The sequence below is a fragment of the Lynx canadensis genome, chromosome C1, assembly GCF_007474595.2.
Source record: "Lynx canadensis isolate LIC74 chromosome C1, mLynCan4.pri.v2, whole genome shotgun sequence".
Lineage (NCBI taxonomy): Eukaryota > Metazoa > Chordata > Mammalia > Carnivora > Felidae > Lynx > Lynx canadensis.
This window is the reverse complement of record NC_044310.1, coordinates 99,354,250-99,374,107: the sequence shown is the minus strand read 5'-3', so window position 1 is coordinate 99,374,107 and position 19,858 is coordinate 99,354,250. Positions and strand designations below refer to the sequence as shown.

Below are 19,858 nucleotides of genomic sequence, written 5' to 3'. Positions count from 1 at the left end.
CACTGGTCTGCCTGCCTCCAACTCCATGCTTTGAGCCACAGAAGCCTGGTCATCTCCATAAGTCATCCTGGTATGGCTCCTGGGGAGGTTGCCCTCCTGGGGAACCTGAACCCTGCCCAGACCTATTTTTCACACGAAATAAGCCAACCCGCAATGGGTAGCAGGCATCCTCACCATAACAGAAACTACCTGCTGGGGCTTGGGGCTCATCTCTGTCTGTTTCTGCCTGTGGGGGAAAATATGGGGGAGCAAAGATTGATTCAAATGCATGGTTATGGGTATATATGTGTGATCCCTCTCGATAATCAGGTATGCCTCTGAATCGGGGAATTTAACTTAATTGATTAATTTTAAATTGTGTTTCATGTCAGTGGTACCCGGAAAATTGAAGCCAAATTAGTTATGGTGCTTTGTATTCTTTAACACTTGTTTTTTTTCTTTTAACTCGACGTAGATAGTCATACAAAATAGCATATGTGTAGTGAAGGCAGATTAGAATGTCCGTGGTGTTTATGAAAACAAAAGTTGTTCGGAATAGGAAAGTTAACGTGATCACCAGTGACCAGTTTTTGAAAACCTGCTGTGTGTCAGGTGGTTGACATACATTGTCTTGTTAACTTTTCAATCTTTAAAACAAGTGCACGGTAGGAACCACACCATCCCTGTGCTGCAGAAGGAGGCGTATAAAGTGTAATTAGTTCGACTGAGTGACCTCAGAGCTAAGTGAATAGCAAAGGAGCAAAGAGAGTGGGGTCCTTATCCCCAACTCTGATTGGCAGGATGTGTTAGGGTCAGAGCAGCGGAACCAGGGCTGAATGTGGACGGCAGGGTAGAGAGCCAGGGGCCTTGGTCGGTTCCTCTGCGTTCGTGGAAAAAGTATGAGGGCTCACTGCCACACGCACTATGAAAGCAGACATCTGTCCCAGTATCCCCCACACCCAAGCAAGCACACGTTATCTTCCTGGTACCTCCCGTCACTTTTGTTCTGCTTGCTGATATTGCCCGGAGGGGCTCAAATGGCCCATGATAGATGTTCCGCTCTTATTTGACTGCCGTAGCACCGAACAGCGGGAAGATGGAGGTGATGTAGAAATTTCCGAGTTGTTCCACTTCCTGAAATTCCGAGTTGAAAAACCCTTGAGCCCCAGCTGAACAGATTACCGATAGAACGTCGGAACGTCACCGTGCTGTATTTCTTAGGTTCCGGTTCAGTCTCAGGTCTTAGACCCTCAGTATCCCACACGGCATCTTGGTCCCCAGCAAAGGGCCTCCTAGGTGATGGATCTAAAGTCGTGGGGAGCAGTGCCCAGAAGCAGCCAGGGCTTGCCGCAGCAAGTGTCAGAGGGCGTTCCTCCTGCCAGGTGAAGTGCATAGCGTGACACCCACACCCAGCCTCCTGCCCTGTCTGTGGGGGAGCGGGTAGTAGAGGCCGGAAAGCCCCAGCGTGGCACTCTCTCCCTCTTCCCAGAGAGCAGCATCTCCGTGGAGGTGGCCAGCAACGCCAGCGTCATCCTTGAGGGTGAGCACCTGCACTTCTCCTGCAGCGTCCGCACGGCGGGCAGGCCGCAGGGCCGCTTCTCGGTCATCTGGCAGCTCGTGGACCGGCAGAACCGCCGCAGCAACATCATGTGGCTGGACCGGGATGGCACCGTGCAGCCAGGCGCGTCCTACTGGGAGCGCAGCAGCTTCGGGGGCGTCCAGATGGAGCAGGTGCAGCCCAACTCGTTCAGCCTGGGCATCTTCAACAGCAGGAAGGAGGACGAGGGCCAGTACGAGTGCCACGTGACCGAATGGGTGCGGGCAGTGGACGGCGAGTGGCAGATCGTGGGGGAGCGCCGGGCCAGCACCCCCATCTCCATCACGGCTCTCGGTAAGGAAGCACCCGGCGGTCCTTTCTGTGGGATCGCTGGGAGATTGCTCCCACATCAGGTCCCTTACCCTGACTTTTATCAGAGTCCTGGCAGGAAACGGATGGCCCCTTCCAGAGGGTTTAATTGAAGGGACCGTGTACGAAAGTGCAGGTAGGGTTGACGGGGCCAGTGGTGCACAGTGGGGCCCCTGGGGGCCTGGTGACGGCTGGGGGCAGTCACTGTTCCTGGGTCTGCATGGTAGGAGTGAAGTTCGAAGTTCTGGCCAGGGGAGCGAAGCCACCCAGTAAGAGTGGTGGCCCCAGGTGGGGGGACCATGGTCCCTGCCAAGACCAGCAGAGCAGAGCAGAACCTCCCTCGCCTGTCCCCCAGGCTCTCCTGCCCTGCAGCCCAGGGGCCCAGCCCTCCTCAAAAGGCCAGAGCAAGGCAGAGAAGGGTAGGAGACCCCTTTCTGCCATTTACTTAGCATTTACTATGTTCCTGGTGGAGTCTAAGCACTTGTCCCTTTGAATTCTCACCTAACCAAGAGCTCAACCCTTTGATTTTACAAGGAGACTGAGGGAGACAGGTTAACTAATTTGCTCACGGCTACAGCTTTTAAGCGACAGACCCACAGTCTGAACCTGGGAAGCTGGGGATCTCTCTTCATTTTTCCCCCCGCCAAAGTCTGTGCTTTTATCTCTTCCTCTATAAGGCACCATCCTTAGGAAAGCCACTTCCGCATTAGCATGAAATTCAAAGATACCTTGAGATTTGCTAAAACCAGAGAATTAGATTTGCTTCTCACGGGGTAGTTAAAGCGGCTTCTATCAACATTTATCCGCCTAATATAATCAGTAGATTAAATTTTAAGAGGCCAGTCTGCTACTTGTTATCATGTTCGGTCTTCCTGTTTATCAGGACAGCTGTGACATCACTTGTCCTCGGTGACCGTGTATCCCACTCCCTGGGACCATGTTGCCCATCGACTTCCTAGCTAGAGCTGACACCCCAGGAAAGATGGCAGCCCCCGCTGGTTTTGCCCTCAACAGAGTACCGTATTCTCACCCAAGATTAGAATTACACTTCTTGCTCTAAAAGCTTAATCCCAAAGATTGGCCTGCTTCGTGTAGTAATTGCATTGCTCAGCTTTCTCGCTTTAGAAACTTTGTCCAGTGGCTGAGTTTGCTGATGAGCTCAGTCCCCGGGCCAGTGCTCAGCACCAGTGTGGACCTGTGGAAATGTCCGGATGTCCAGTAACAGTCCTTTTCCCCACCCTGCGAGGTTAGGAATGTCCAAGGAGCGGTCAGGATAGCTTCTCTTAGGTTATCCCCCTGACGTCTGTCATACTCATCATATGTCTGTGGTTTCCATAGTCAGGGTCACCACGGGCTCTGACCTGGGATCCCGGGCTTGGTTCTGCTTACCTGTTCTCTACCTCTGGGGTGCCTCTGGCCAAAGGCGTAATCAGGGAGACCCAAGCAGTTGTGGCAGGGAAGAGTGGGGGGCACTGTGGGGTCAGATTGCCTTTCAGTCTAAATAGTGACACACACACGTGTTTTCATATTGACGGGGTCAGGTATGGTTCACTCTCAGGTACCCAGCTGAGTACACATCCTCCAGCCACACGTGGGCCATTATGAGCGTTCAGTTACAGTAAATTCGGTGCTCTGTGCACCACGATCATGGCGTGTGCTCTGTCAGCCCTGGACAGAGTCATTTGCTTGGAGAAGCTCTCTCTTCTTGGGATGACATCTTTGGATGCTGGGGCCAGGAACACTGGGAATGTCCTATCCCTAAGGTCCTGTGTCCTGCCACTCTCATGGCAACATATTCTGCACACAGGGGCACAAGTGACTATCACAACCACTTAATGTTTAAGGATGGGTTTCTGGGTCTTAAATTTTTTTTTTTTAAGGAGACATAAAGAAGCTTATGAAATCCAAATTGAAGATCGGGAGTTTTCAGCAAATTATTTCCACTTATTTGCTGACTTAACCTCCTCACCTGAAGCCCAAAGATTCATTCTGTGCATAGTCTTTTCCCTACAGAATTGAAAGTACTTTTCTTTGTGTCTACTTTGTCCCTTTACATATTTAGTGAAATATAGCGTGTGCCAGGTACTATGCCATTCCTCATATGTTGCAAATATTAATTCAGTCTTCCAAATACATTGCAAATATTAACTCACTTAATCTTCACGAGGACCCGTTTTACAGATGGGGAAATCAAGGCAGAGAGAAGTGAAGTAACTTGCTGTCACACAGCTTAGAAAGATCAAAGTCGGGCCTCTGGCTCTAGGGTCTGTGCCTTTAACCACTTCCCATGGGTAAAACCGCCAGATAAGACCCCTGACTCTGCCATTTCCTGGCTGCTTGATTGCGGGCAGTTTATTTAACCTCTCTGTGCCTCTTCCTTGTCTGTAAGAAATGGATGAGATGCCTTCTTGTCCTACAAGGTCATTTTGAGGACACAGTGACGTGTGGTGGAAACACAGCAGTTGGCCCCACGCCTGGCACACCGCACTCAGTAAACACTGGCTGTTCGCAGTCTTATGATCATAACCAGTGTGTTAATATTAAGTAGTGTTTCAAGGTGAAGGAACTCGCATAGCGCCCACTGAGGAGTCGGTATCCGGGATCAGCCTGCTGCCGTCAGTAGGGGGCAGCCTGCTGTAACTGCAGAAGCTCACCTCACCCAGTTCCCCACCTGCTCAAGGTCAGCCCACCTGCTGTGGGTCCCTCACTGCCCATCTTCCCTGCATTTCACAAAGAACGTGGAAAAGGAACTGGTGAGCAAGCCTGTACTGCTTGGCCCGGGGAACAGGGACACATCCTCTGCCTCCTCCTTGTCTAGCTCCAGTGCCTTGCGGGCCAAGCAGAGGAGGCGTCGGGGGGGTGGGGGTGGGGAAGTGTCCACCTTGCAGGCAGTGAATGACGTTGGCTTGAGGGCTTTTTTCTCCTGTTTCAGCATGGGATCCCCAAATCTGTAGGAATGGCTCTGCCTACGTATCCTCAATCCTGGCAAGGGCTGATGGGAGGCAGATCGACATGAAGGTTTCATCAGGAAGGGTTTGCTAAGTGCTGCTTGAGGAGCTTTGCCTCTGGCCTCTGTGTATGGGGTCTTTTGGGCTCGTGCTAAATGCGAGCTAAAGTGATCTGGCCTGGGCATCAGGAGAGAGCCGGAGCCTCGGTTCTGTGCCGCTAGCTTGGCCCACAGCCCCACCCCTGCTGCACACCGCCCTGAGAAATCCTCGTGTCTCCCCTAGCTGGAGTCTCTCTGCTCTCTCTCCAGAAATGGGCTTCGCGGTCACAGCCATCTCGCGCACGCCAGGCGTGACCTACAGCGACTCCTTTGACCTGCAGTGCATCATCAAACCCCATTACCCGGCCCGGGTCCCCGTGTCCGTGACCTGGCGGTTCCAGCCAGTTGGCACCATCGAGTTTCACGACCTGGTGACCTTCACCCGGGACGGGGGGGTCCAGTGGGGGGACAGGTCCTCCAGCTTCCGGACCCGAACGGCCATCGAGAAGGCCGAGTCCAGCAACAACGTGCGCCTGAGCATCAGCCGGGCCAGCGACACAGAGGCGGGCAAGTACCAGTGCGTGGCTGAGCTGTGGCGGAAGAACTACAACAACTCCTGGACGCGGCTGGCGGAGCGGACCTCCAACCTGCTGGAGATCAGGGTGCTGCAGCCAGGTCAGGGGGCCCGGCGGGGAGGGGGGGGTGCCCGGCACGCGGCCAGGGGGAGGGCGGCGCACACGTGGGGCCCCCGGCGGGACCACTTCCATTTCCCAACTTTGTGGCTCGAGAAATTTCCAGCCCGTAGGTAGCCGCAAGAATCCCGTTCCCTTGTCTCGACGGCCAGCGGTTAAGGTCTTGCTGTGCTTGTTTTCCCTCTGGTTTTCGTGCTGTTGTCTCTGAACCATTTGAGGGGGGGTTGCAGGGCTTGGGACTGTTCCTCCTCAGTACTTCTGTCTGTGTCTCATAAGAATGAGGACACACTCCTGTGCAACTACGACACCACTGTCATCCCCCAGAGTTCCACACGATGATGGCATGTTACCAGCATTTCCCCCGTTGTCCCAATAATGTCCTTGGTAGCTTTTTTTTTTTCCCCTTCCAAACCAGGATCCAGTCAGGGATTACAGACCACTTTAACTTGTCATGTCTTTTTAGACTCTGGTCTCTTGACATCACGCCGTCTCCTAAAACCCTTTCCACAGCAGCCTGGAGGAGGTACACTGTTCCCTGTTGGCAGACAAGGAACGTGGAACGGGAGAGGGAACATGTGAGGCACTTAACAGAGTAACTGCCTCGTGGCAGGTGCTTAGGGTCCATGGTTTTATGAGAATTTCACAACAACTCCAGGAAAGAGGAAGTGGCTACCCTAGGGTCACGTAGCTGGTAAATGGCGGAGCCGGGGTTTGAACCTGTGTCTGTCTGTCTCCCATGCTAATTCCCTGAGCCAGGCTCTGGCCTCCTCCTTGAGCTCCCTTTCCCCACGGAGGTGAGTCTCTCACGGTAAAACCGCACTAATTTGGGAAGCCTGGGTCAGGGGGTGTCCTGCAACCACTCCGTCATTGGGCGCTTTTCCTAATGCGGGGGAGGGGTCAGGTGTATGTGCTTTGATGGCCCCCTGGTGTCCGTCCCCTCTCCTGCTTGGTTGGAAGCGGCTGTGGTGTGGAGCCCAGGCTGCTCAGCGTCTCTGCCATTGCCAGGCCCCTGCACAGTGGGGCACACGCACCTACGCGGCGAAGGGTGGGTTGGATGAGAGGTGACTTTGCAAAGACGTTTTTCTGACTCTGTGACCCACCCACTTTGCAAAGGTGGTTTGAACCCCTTGCAAAGAGGATTCTTCTGCCCACTCACAGCCATGGTTCGTACCTGACCTGGTCTGCTCCGCCATGTGAGATGGTCACGGTGTTGTTTTCAGCAACGTGAGGTTACGTGGGGGTATTGTCTGAGTTTACCCTTGGCCTCTTCTGACCCCGTGAAAAGCCCTCTTTCGGAGGTGCCGGGGTGGCTCAGTCGGTAGAGTATCTGACTCTTGATTTCGGCTCAGGTCATGATCGCAGAGTCCTGGGATAGAGCCCCATGTCGGGCTCCACACTGAGCGTGGAGTCTGCTTAAGATTCTCTCTCTCTTTCTCTCTCTGCCCCTCTCCCCCACTTGCAGACTCTCTTTCTCTAAAATAAAATAAAAAATTTTAAATTAAAAAAAAAATCCTGTTCTGTACCAAAGTTTGAAACAAGCAACTTGTAAAAATGATGGGACCGTTCCTTGGCCAATCAGAGCCTGAGCCTGGGCAAGCGGAAGCTTAGGGAAGAGGCTGTGCTGCTTAAGTGGATTTTTGGGTTAATGGAGGGTTAAGCAGAGACCCCATTTTGTGTGACCCCTTGTTGTGGAAATGCCTAGGGACACACGTGCCCGCCTTACTGACTAGGACATTCCGATTGTAATTGCGCATTTGTGGTCTCCTCTGGCCCTCAGGGTCGGTGTTGTGAGCCATGGAGCCCGTCAACGTGGTTCCACGGCTGTAGAAAGGTAGGGTTCGCGCTGACCCCAGGACCTTGCCTGACATTGCCTTTTTGAACCGATTCCTAACTCCTGCTTGTTTCCATTCCTATTTGGACTCTAAGGCTGGAGCACGTAAGGGAAGGCTGAGGACAGCTCATCAAAGGTTTGAGTTCTTTGGATTCTGGTTCTTTTATGGTGTTACTAAAGAGAATAAGGGAAAACTATGTGTGAAGTTAGCTCTCGGGTGCCCGACTGTGGGCTTAGCACTTACATTCTTCTTAACCATTCATCACCAACAGTGAAATGATGTGGATGTTTGTATCCCCATTTTGGTTTCTCCGTGGAGAAACCAAGGCCTCCCGGTGCGTCAGAGGCGTGGTAGCAGCCAACCGGCTTGGGAAAACTGAGGTGCAGCTGCTGGTGGTCTCGGTCTCCCCGACTTCCAGATGCCAGCCATTTCATTCCTCCCGGGGGGGGAGGATGTCACCGGAGAGCCAGGCGGTGGAGGGCTGTCTCCGGGTCTCTGTGCCTTGCTCTGAATTGGTTTGTGTTTTTCACTGTCAAGCGGGAAGGAGCAGCACTGGCGTGGGAGGCCTGGGAGCAGCTGTTTGTTGTGTGGCCTCTGCTCAGAGGTGAGCAGTGGTGCACTTTCGAGGCCCCCTGGAGGCTGCCTCGAGAGCCCTGTGGGTGCTGTAGCTGCTGCCACCGCCCAGGGAGTGGCTGAGGCTCAGAGGAGAGTTCATGCCTCTAAGTGTTACATTCTGTCCTTTATTAAATATTTATGCAGTTAGCACTTCCTGCTTTCCAAAGAGCCTCATGTTCATGTTTACTCCCCCCCCCACACACACACATACTCGGGTGGGTACTGCGCTTCCGTGTGGGGTAAGTGGAGGTGGAAGATACCAGAGGGCTGACGGTGTCCAACACGTGGCGTATGCGGCCGCCTTTGTCTGCACCACCACCCTGGGAGGAAGCTGTTGCTTCCTTATAAATGGAGTAACTGAGGGGGCGCCTGGATGGCTCAGTCGGTTGAGCGTCCGACTTCGGCTCAGGTCATGATCTCGCGGTTTGTGAGTTCGAGTCCCGCATCGGGCTCTGTGCTGACAGCTCAGAGTCTGGAGCCTGCTTCAGATTCTGTCTCCCTCTCTCTGCTCACACCCTGTCTCTCTCTGTCTCAAAAATAAATATTTTAAAAAATTTTAATAAGTGGAGTAACTGAGGCTCAGAGAGGTTCTGACTCACCAAGTCAAGTGCGTGGCGAGTGTGAAGTCGGGATTTGAACCCAGGTGTGCCTTGTTAAAAAGCCGTGGGGCTGGATGAAAGGGAGACTTTTTCGAAGGCCATGTAGTCAGAGATTATGTTTTTGCATTCAGCTAACAGCCTCCTTCATAGAAGGAGTTTCTCCGTAGATTGCTGGCATGGAGGTCTCAGCACAGGTGGCTGTAGCAGTAACAGTAACACCAATGTAGCAGCTGATACTTATTGAGCATTTCTTGTGTGTCCGTCCCCATCCTGAGTGCTTTATATGTAATAGCTTGCTTGGTTCTTAGCCCATGCAACACCGAGAGGGGGTCCTGTTTCATCCACTTTATAGATGAGCACACTGACACAGCGGTTAAATAAATTACCCAGTGATCCCTAATAAGTGGCAGAAGCAAGATTCAAATCCAGACAGGCAGTCTGGTTCCAGAATCCAAGCTCTTAATTTTATTATATTACGTATTTTTCTGGACAGTTAACTATTTTGTGTTTCTTCTCAGGAATCCTCTGTGGTACCAAGTACTTTTATTTGCTGTCTCCTCTCTCTGGTTTACCATCCTCGAATTGCTGATGCCCTTTAGCAGATACTTAAATTTGTTTGTTTGACGTTGGGATCATGAGAAACCCATACAGGTTCCAGTTTGCTGATGGTGTAGGGGTGTAATTTATGCTTCCCCTAACTCCCCTGTTTCTTCAGATTTCTGCCACAAGATGGCCCCTAAGACTTGGGGATACCAGAGCTCAAACCCAGTGCCGGCCTTTCTTCTTTCTCCCCTCCTGCATTCCTTGTCCCTCAAAACACGGCTTCTTATTCCTGCTCTTACTCCCCACCCCCCTTTAAGAATATTTTGTCAAACATTCTTATTCCAGCAGAATCAGAGAGAAACCTAGAGAGTGCTGGCTCTGTCACGCTGGTCCATTTATCAGCCTTTAACTGCTGATGTCATCTGCTCCCAGAGGGCTCTGTGTGGTCTGTGCCCCAGACCGGTCCTTGCCAGGGCCACCTGCTGACCTGACCACATCACAGGTATTTGATTCATTAAAATCTCTGGCTGGATGGCACGGTCGATTGTGGATCCATCACTGACCATTCTTTTTACCTGCTTCCTGTTCCGTCTGCACATCCCCAAGGAAATCTTCAAGGAATGCCATCACTCTGATTTTGTTGATTTCGCTTAGCCTGACTCTCATTGATCACAGAGTGTGACCCCCATGGGGCATTTAGGCAAGACTTTAAGCCAGCTCAACATATTCGATTCTTTGCTCTTAATCCATTCTTTTCTCTTTTAATTTCGAAGCATCGCTTTGCTTCCTTCTGATTTTCTTTAGCACCAAAAACACCCTCCAATTACACATCCCTAAATACGGAAGCAATAAGGGAAATGTCAGCACTCATTTTCCAAACGTTTACGACCCTCTCCTGGTCTGGCTATTAAATATTGCACATTCAGATTGACAAAGCAATAAACAAGCTTCCAGGAGGACAGCCTCCAGTGCAGAAAGCCGACTTGTCAGTGGGTGTATTCTGCTGGGATTTACTGATGGGTAGTCAGGATGAATATTTAATACCCTCCCTCTGGATGCTGCCAAATCCGTTTTCTCCAATTTCTTATTGCTGACCTGGCAGATTGGGCGAGCTGAGGGCTTTTTCTTTGACTTGCATGGGTCCGGGGCATGCGAACTGTGGCTGTCCTTGTCACAGTCTGATAAGTGACAGGCTGCCTCATCCCAAGTGGGATTGGCCCCTACTTTCTTTCAGGAGAACCTGGGGTTCCCCTCCCAGGCCACGAGCCTGTGGCTTCTGCCTGCTAAGTGCTCAGAGACAGTGAGCATGAGTGCAAGGGCGCCTAGAGGAGTCCCCAGCACCCACCCTCAAGCCTCCAGGCCTCGTTGTCATGGTGACGCCAGGTGTACCAATTGGCAGGCCCTGCATAAAGGGTCACCGCTGTGTCTGCATACAGGTGAGACAGGGCATGTCTGGGTTACCCCGAATTAGCTGTTTCTGCTTCTAAACCTTTGCTACTTTTCTCCTTGCTCCTTCCTCCCACTGCCGCCCACAAGCACATTTGAGCACCTACTGTGTGCCCGTTTCCATGCTGCAGCTGCAGACTCCAGTCCCTGCCTGGAAGGCTGTCCTGAGGGCCTGGGAGGAAGGAAGCACAGGGAAGAGTCACAGGGGTGCAAGAGAGCCGGCCTGGGGTATGACCGATGGGCCCAGGGAGGGAATCGGCATGTGTGGGGGCGGGCAGTGGGACGTTTCCAGCTCAGAACAGAGTGTGTGCAGAGAACATCACGGACGGAGGAAGCATCATGCTTGTTTTGATACGAGTGAAGCATGGGGTCAGGGAGGGGTTTGTCCCCAGGTATGTTGGCGAGAGCCAGGGGAGCCCCTTTTATATATTTTTTTTAAATGTTCATTCATTTTTGACAGACAGAGAGAGACAAAGCGTGAGGGGGGAAGGGCAGAGAGAAAGAGGGAGACACAGAATCTGAAGCAGCTCCAGGCTCCGAGCTGTCAGCACAGAGCCTGACGCGGGGCTGGAACCCACGGAGCGCGAGATCATGACCTGAGCCGAAGTCGGACGCTTAACCGACTGAGCCACCCAGGCGCCCCTAGGGGAGCCCCTTTTATACACAGAAGTATGGAGGGTCACCATATGTGATGGTTAAAAGCACAGACACACCAGGCAGCCTGACTTTGAATCCTGGCTCTACCACTGGTCAGCAGTGTGCCCTTGGGCAAGTGTCTGTAACATTGGGACTAATAATACTTATTTCATAGGTCTGGTAGGGAGCAAGTAGTTAGCATTTCTGAAGTGCTTAGAGTAGTGCTCAGCATGTAGAGAGGATTATATACATTTGTTAAATAAGAACGTTCTAAACTGAGCAATTAGGAGTTCCCATCATGCTCCGATCATGTACTTCTTTTTATAACCATCTAGAACAGTCCCTTTACTACATGAAATTCCTAGACCATCTCACATTCCTACTCAACATAATCTTTAAAAATTGTCACAGTGCCCCAAATTGTGGAAAAAAGGATGAATTTTTTAGAGGGTGGTTCATAATAAAATGATGCGCTGTAACATGCTATATAACATGTAACGTGCTCAGGGTCAGCTACCCCGGGCAGAGGCACTGCGGCTCTGTCCCTGTGCACACCGGCCGGTGCGAGGGGCGTTGCTGTCCTGGACAGGGCGTCCGAAATCCTGAGCAACTCTTACAGCAGCACTGAACAGAGCAAAGGAAAACCCTTCTTTCATTTACCTGGCGTATAGTAAAACCATGCCAAGAAAAAAAAAAGTATTGTGGAGATAATAAAATGAAACGTATGTAGGTTCTAGGCTCAGGGACAGAGTTTTCACCCGTATGAACGTCCTTTGAAAGTCACACGGGACACGAGGTAGAGTTTTGTTGCATAGAACCATCCCAGACGTGGCTTTACATCTGTCACAGGCGCTCGTCCATTAAATGTGACTAGAGCCCTTACCCAATCAATGTGACCAGGAAAGACCTGCCCACAGGTTTCCACGGCGTCCCTGGGGGCCTTGCTGCCCTGTTGAAAACTGCTGTCGTGGGGCTATTGCTTGGCTGGGAGCAACACGCTCCCGTTTGCAGCTTAGGAAGCTCTCCCTGGCGGGGGATGAGGCTGCAGGCAGGAAGGCTGGAATGCAGGCCAAGTGTAAGGTTGGACACAGATTCTAGGGGCTCAAATGGGGCCTGGCCACAGGGAGAAGAGGAGCAGGGGCTTAGGATGTAACTGCTTGACCGGCAGGTGCCTTTGCCATCTCCTTCTCTGAGAAAGGGTGGCACACGCACCCCCATAGTTTTCTCTTCTTGGCTGACTTGGTTCTCGCAAGTTGACAAACATCTGCTGTCCAGCCGCTGACCCCCTAATGCCTAACATTAATGATCATTGTCACATGTTCTTAATAAAGCACAGCCTCTTCTCTCTCTCTCTCTCTCTCCCTCCTCCTTCACGGCTTGTGTCTCCTTTCCTGCTACCACTGGCCTCTGCTCACCCCCTGCACAGAAGCTGCTGTCCCCTGGGTTTCCCGTGGCCACCTCACCACCACACCTGTGGCTTCTCTTGTGAGACTGCAGGTTGCTGGGCCTCCCCTGCGGCGTTTGTGATTCAGTGGTCTCAGCAGGTGCCCAGGTGATGCTCCTGTGGGAAGGCCACAGATGCCCGCTGGGAGCCCTGGCAGGGGGTTGGGGGGGGGTGGCATCGTCTGACACGCACTCCAGGCCCCTCACTTCATCTGCCTGCCGTATTGACTGCTTGCCCTTCCCTGAAAGTGGTGCACAGAGAAGTTCTCACCTTCGCTCACCTGGGTGCCCTTTCTCCCCCCGTCCTGTGCCTGGGGAGCACCTACCTAGTCACTTGTTTTTCAGGGCTGAGCTCAGAGGTCACACGCTTTTTGAAATGTGCTGTCCCTCCCATCACAGTCAGGATTAAATGCCTTTCCTTTATATTCCATACCTCCAAGACAAGATCCATCACATATTTATTTGGTCATCCTTTTATTAGTTTGTTTAGCAAATGCTTGGGCCACAGATCATTCAGTGCCCTTTAAATAATTCAGTAGGAAAGAAAAGGCCTTTAAAAAGTTAACCTCAGGGTGCCTGAGTGGCTTATTTGGTTGAGCATCTGACTCTTGATTTCGGCTCAGGTCATGATCTCATGATTGTGAGACTGAGTCCCGTGTCGGCCTCTGTGCTGAACATGGCACCTGCTTAAGATTCTCTCTCTCCCTCTTCCCCTCTCCCCTGCTCGTCTGCTCTCTCTGTCTCCCGCCGAAATAAAAACAAAAATTTTTCTGTAATTAACAGCTCTAGCTGGATGTAAGGGAATCCTTTACCAATGGAAGTTGTGTGTGCGGAGCACAGGTACAAAGCAGAATCCGCAGAATGGGTAGGTCGGCTGGTGGAGCGGGCCCCCTTCTGAGCTGGCTTCCTCCTTCCTCCTGATGCCTCCCACCTGTTACCACCCCGTCCTTGCTGTAACGCAGCGTCCTCTTCTCAAACCCACAGCACACGATTCCATTTGAGGAGAGGCCTAGGAAGGAAAGCCTCCAGATGCAGAAAGATAGAGCCCCTCCCTCAAACAGGGCACAGCTGTCCCAGCTCTGGGAGCCTGAGGTGTCCCCGGAGGCGGCGTGTGTGATAGGGTGGGACTGGAGCCTGTGCCGGCAGGTGGGGAGGCAGGTGGGGACCTTGCCCCGAATCCTCTCTTCCTGCCGCTTCCTCCTGCTGACTCCCTGTTGGGGATTAACCCGGCCTTGGCCCCCAACATCTTTCCTTTTTCACCTCTCCGTTGTTGCCTCTCGAAATCCACTCACTCACAGGGCCACGTCCAGGATTTCTCAGGCTTTAAGGTGCACGCGAATCACCCAGGGATCTCGTTAAAGGCAGATTCTGAGCCAGTGGGCTGGGGGGCGCCGGGGGGTGTGCGGGGTGGGGGGGTCCCAGAGTCTGCATTTCTAACAAGTTCCCAGGTGACCCTGCTGCTTGCTGGTCCAGGGGAGCACTTCAGTAGCAAATGTGCCAGTCTGACCCGTTGTCCTGTTGAGCTTTGAACGTGGGACTGAACCCAGAGACCAAAAAGAAATGGGAAGAGTGAAAATGGATTGCGTGTTTGTGATCTAGCAGGCTCTGCGCTAAAGTCTGTCTATAGACCATTGCGTTTAACCTGTACAGCACTCATGTGAGGTGCTGTCATCATGCAGATGAAAATTCCTGCGGGCCTTGAGGGCCCCCGGGCCCCCCCTGCCTCTGTGGAGGAGGGTGGTGTAGACAGACACACTGCCCAGGGCAGTACTGGACAGGACTCGGCGGATCTTCCTAATTAGTCGTGGGGGCTGTGGTCTCTGGGCTTCAGGGAAGGTCCTCCCTGCCCTTGAGATGCGGGAGGGAATTCAGAGCATAGAATAGGAGCTGACCCCTCGCCCACCTGTCAGGCATGCCTCACATTTCAAAAATGCCTCTCTTTCCAGCTTTTCAACACTTCACAATATTTTGACATGGGAAGGAAAGAAAAAAAAATGGCAATCCTTTGAAACATTTCTCTTCCTTGGATCCTTGCTCTGGGACCATGTGACCAAACTGAAGCTTAGTCATAGGATTCCAGTTTAACATATGCAGTTACTATAGCAATTGAGGTTTCCTTAGTAACACTTGCAAAAATAATCTGGCCCCAATTAATAATACATTTTAAAGCTCTTTCTACTCTGCACTGAACAGCCCAGTTTTCTTGGACAAGAACCAGATAATTCAGGTGGTATCATTTGTGCTGATGTAGATATCATTTGCATGCGGTGAATTGGGTTGGAAAGGAATGAAAAGGGAGCTGGGTGTTCTAAGTATTGCCGGAATCCAATCTGAAAAGTCGACTGGCAAGCTCGTGTGCATCCAGTTTGCTGAGCTTGGAAGCTAACTGGTAAACCCTGCCCAGGATTCCCGGCGTGCCCTGGAGGACTCTGTGTGTTTGAAGAAGGGAGAACGCGGGAGACTGGGCTCCAACAAAAGACGAAACCAGAAGGGTGGGCCGTGGGACCCGGGAGTCCTCTCATGTTGGTGTGTTCTTGATGGCTTGAGAAGGTCTGTGAGGACGTGAGTTCAGCCAGCAGTCCTTTGTGAAGAGTGTCACCCGATTCACCACTGAGTTTCTTGTCCCTAGAGTGGCTTTTGTCGTAATGGTGTTGGGTATCAGATCCCGCCATCCGCAACGTTTGTCTGTGCGGGACCAGGGCATCCAAGTGACTGTCTGCGGCTTTCAGAAATTTGAGTTGGGGTGTGAAAAGGTGCTTGCACTGATAGCTCCCCAGGAGGAATTCGGAGTTACATCTTCCTTTTTTAAAACTTTTTCAGTACAGAGAGGATGGTCGGTAGCGGGAAAGCAGAGCCAAGTGTAATAAAGATGGAGTGGGTATGATCGCAGGTTACCTACGTAAGATATATGTCATTCGACCTTGGCTTCCTGCCACCTCAAAGGCGAGCATAGCCATTAATTAGCAGGTAGGGTGACACTCCGGAGTCTGCCCTCCCTTCCGGTTTTGGAGCAGGGTGGAGAGGGGAAGGACACTGGAGGTGGCTCCGTTCTGTCCCATTGCTCGGCATTTCCTTCTCTGCCCTCTCCCTCTCTCTGCCCCCAGGAAGAACACCCCGGCAATCCCCGAACTACCTGCTACCATATTTCTCTCACATGCTCTCCCCCCACATATCCCAGCAGACACTGATTGAGTGCTTTTCCATAGCCCAGGCGCTGTGCCAGGCTCTGGGGGTGCAGTGGTGAGAACATCCCCTAGGCAGGACAGTGTTCTTCAGGGCATTCCTAGCACTTATTAGATTCAGGAGGGGCACACTCAAAATACTTGCAGACTGCAAGGGAAAAGCTTGATCTCTACCCACAGGGTGCTCAGAGGCTAGGGTGGAAGAGAGACTAAGGAAAAACTTCCGGAAGATATGTAGAAGACGTCGTGCCAGGGCAGAGAGGGGCTGCTGGCCCAGTAGGATGGGAGGGAAAGAGGGGGCATGGAAGGACGAGGGCACAGAAGGATCGGGGGTGTGGAGGGAGATGGTGGAAGGACATAGGCAGAGAGGACAGCTGAGCAGAGACCAGAGCTCAAGGAGGAGGTGCAGGGGGCTGGGGAGGGGTGGGGGCGCTGGAGGGGTGAGTCACTGAGATGAGTGAGGACAGTTGGGTAAGAGCCAAATCCTGGAGGGACTTTGTACCGTGAAAAGGAATTTTTTTTTTCCTTTATGAGCTCAAGCAGTTGGGAGCCATTGAACTTCCTAGGCAGGCAAATGATTGAAGTTTGAGCTGGGTCCCCTGGAGGCTGCGTGCAGGTGAGGGGAGCAGGGAGGAGACAGGTGGAGGGATGTTGGGGTAAAACCGGCTCCGTGCAGCCTCCCTCATACCGAGCCATGCTTCGAAGGAAGCCCGCCCGCGGCCGGCCCTCCCGGAACCGTGCGGGGCAAAACCAGGCTGGAGGCCGCACGTGAGGCTGGGGACGTTCCTGGGCGGGTGTGTGCAGTGATTGTGCTGAATCGCCCCCTTTCCTTTGCAGTGACAAAGCTGCAGGTGAGCAAGTCGAAGAGGACCCTCACTCTGGTGGAAAACAGGCCCATCCAGCTGAACTGCTCGGTTAAGTCTCAGACCAGCTCGAACTCCCACTTCGCGGTGCTCTGGTACGTGCATAAGCCCTCGGATGCCGACGGGAAGCTCATCCTGAAAACCACCCACAGCTCCGCCTTCGAGTACGGCACCTATGCCGAGGAGGAGGGCCTGAGGCCCCGGCTGCAGTTCGAGAGGCACGTTTCCGGGGGCTTGTTCAGCCTCACCGTGCAGAGGGCCGAGGTCAGTGACAGTGGCAGCTACTACTGCCACGTGGAGGAGTGGCTGCTGAGCCCCAACTATGCCTGGTACAAGCTGGCCGAGGAGGTTTCGGGGCGCACAGAAGTCACTGTGAAGCGGCCAGGTAAGACAAGGGCGTGGCCGGCATGGGGTTAGTACAGAGAGGCTTCCTGGGGGTGACAGGGCTCTGTGGGGTCCACACGGGGTGTGGGTGCAGGTGCAGAGACCTGCCTGGGGGTGACGGGGTGCCGCAGGGTCCACGCGGGGTGTGGGTGCAGGTGTAGAGACCTGCCTGGGGGTGACGGGGTGCCGCAGGCTCCACGCGGGGTGTGGGTGCAGGTGCAGAGACCTGCCTGGGGGTGACGGGGTGCCGCAGGGTCCACACGGGGTGTGGGTGCAGGTGCAGAGACCTGCCTGGGGGTGACGGGGTGCTGCAGGCTCCACGCGGGGTGTGGGTGCAGGTGCAGGGGCCGTCACTCTGGTGCACTGTGGGCTGCCCACTTTGTCTGCAGTGAGAGCGTCCTGGTGCTGAGGGCAACCCCAGGAAAGCGTCCGTGACTCTGCTCTTACGGACAGCGTCTTCCTTACCAGGGAGAGGCCTAAGGGGCGGCTGTGCTGAGCAAGAGGTGGCAAGGGAGGGTCCCTGGCAGCTCCTGGGTCTCCTTTTGGGTTTGCAGGTCACACCCCGGAGCTCAGTCTGGCGCCAGCTCCATAGCCAGCATTCTGACCCAGAGGGCACTTTCTAGTCTCTGTCCTCTGCTTCCCCTTTCTTTCTTACTACCCATTTCAGGAACCCTCCCTGTCTGCAAAGCGATCTGCCCCTCTGCCTCCTCTCAGACTGTGGGTGCGGCCCTCATTCTGCTGCCTGACAAACTGGGCTGGCACCTGACGTCTGCTGGAATGCTTCCTGGGCTGGGGGGAGCTTTCTACATCTGCAGGCCTCATGGGTGGAAAACCCCCCTCCATGTAATTTCCCTCCAGGTTTAGGTCTGCCCCTGGAACAGCCCAGGATAACTTTGGGTCGTATCTTTTCACATGTGAAGGGTGCCCCGTCAGTCTCCCTTTCCCCTTGTTAAAGAGCTCTAAGCCCCACCTGATGTAGCCTTAAGCTCCCTGTCCATCCCTCATATCTGCGTGGCCTGTGATTTGTTGTGGCTGCCTGTCCTTCCTGATGGGCGGGGGTGCTACCCTAAGTCCCATTTCCATGCATTCGTTTATATGCTGTCCTCTCTGCCTGGAACGCCCCTCTCCCACTGCCTCTCCCCTGTCTCTACCCCATCCCCAAGACTTCACTCGACATCACCTCCAGGAAGCCTTCCATGCTTTCTCCCATATCGCCAGAGGTTCCTTTTTCGTTATAAAATACCTAATGTAACAATTATTTGTTTGCAATTCTTTTCTACTCTAAGCACTTTGAGGACAGGGCTGTGTCTTTGTATTTTCAGCCACTGGCATGGTGCCGTTAATAAATATTGATTGAATAAGGAACAGATGGCTGCTTTCCTTGGACACCCCAGGGCCTTTGTAGTTACTGTTCTCTTAGCCTGGAACAGGTTGACCATAGATCTTCATTTATCTCATTCTTCCTCAGAGAGGTGTTTCTAGCTCATTTTAACTAAAATAGCATCCTAGTCACTTTGTACCCCTTTCTCTGTCCCCTGCCTAGCACACACCCCCACCTGGCATTCTGTTTCTTTACTTATTCATATGTAAGGAATTATAAACTGCTTATTCGTATTTATACATATGGAAATTCACTCATCATGAAATATGTGTTATATATAGAAGTGTGTGTGTGCGTGTGTGTGTGTGTGTGTGTATTTTTTACCTTTCTGTTCCCATGGTTTGTCTCCCAGGAAGCCTCAATAAACACTTGTTCAGACAGCACATAGGACCAGATGCAGAGGCCTGGACGTGGCCTGGCCCCCTCTTTTCCCTCCAGATGTTGTATTGCTAAGACTGCCCCAGTGCAAATTGTCACCACCCTCAGTGGCACTTTCGAGAACCCTTCTGCTGATGTATTGCAGAGGAAGCTCTGGTCTGCCTGGTCCCTCTTGGTATTTCCAGAGACCTCAGGCCAGTCCTTGGGACTTTTGAAAACTGGCATTTGTCATTTGGCCTACACGGGTTCTCTTAGGTTTCTGTTCTTCCTGTCTGTTTTCAGTTCTGGTCACTTTGTCTGGTGGGAGGACATGATCCCCCCGCCCACCAGATGTGTCATCCTTTCCCTTCACTTGTTTGTGCAGAAACTAAGAGAATCTTGGTGGATCCTAAATTTATTGAGGGACTCCCCCCATCTGAGACTACAGACCCACAGTGAGCTCACTGGGGCAGGAAGGATGTTTGTCAAAATCCATGTAGGGAGAGCCATCTCTGGGGAATATTAACACCATAAACAGAAAACGCACAAGACCCTGATTAAAACAACACGTTCCTCCTTTTCAGTTGAGAGTTTTCGTTTCTTTTTTTTTTTTCCTTCCTCTGCTTCTCCTTTCTCTACACACCAGCCCTCTCCTTTTTTTTTTTTTTTTTTTTTTTTGCTGATGAGAAAGAATATGCTTCTAGAGCTTTTGGAAAACACAAAGAAGAAAATAATCTTTCAACCCAGGACAACTAGAGTTAACATCTTCACACACACACACACACACACACACACACACACACACGTATATGTATATTCTGGGGAGACCAGTTATTTAAAACAGTTTTTCTGTTATTTTTAATTTTTGACCTTTTAATACCAAAGGGTATTGCCTTCCATTGTAAAATACTTGGGAAGTTTTGAAATGTAAAAAGTAAAACGTGACGGTGCGCGGCCCTCTCCCTCTTCAAATGTCACTCCAAAGGTCTCCTTCCCCAGGTGTTCCTGCAGTTC

At 52.3% G+C, this 19,858-nt stretch overlaps 1 protein-coding gene across 4 annotated transcripts in view; it reads left to right on the top strand.

Moving 5' to 3' along the window:
- IGSF3 (immunoglobulin superfamily member 3) overlaps positions 1–19,858 on the top strand; it is a 93,023-nt gene that overhangs the window by 63,075 nt on the left and 10,090 nt on the right. For all 4 annotated transcript variants that reach the window (XM_030327056.1, XM_030327053.1, XM_030327054.1 and 1 more), the window contains 3 exons: positions 1,469–1,870; positions 5,142–5,546; positions 16,697–17,107. In XM_030327056.1, the coding sequence (XP_030182916.1) occupies positions 1,469–1,870; positions 5,142–5,546; positions 16,697–17,107 (1,218 nt within the window). The remainder of the gene's footprint in view (positions 1–1,468; positions 1,871–5,141; positions 5,547–16,696; positions 17,108–19,858) is intronic.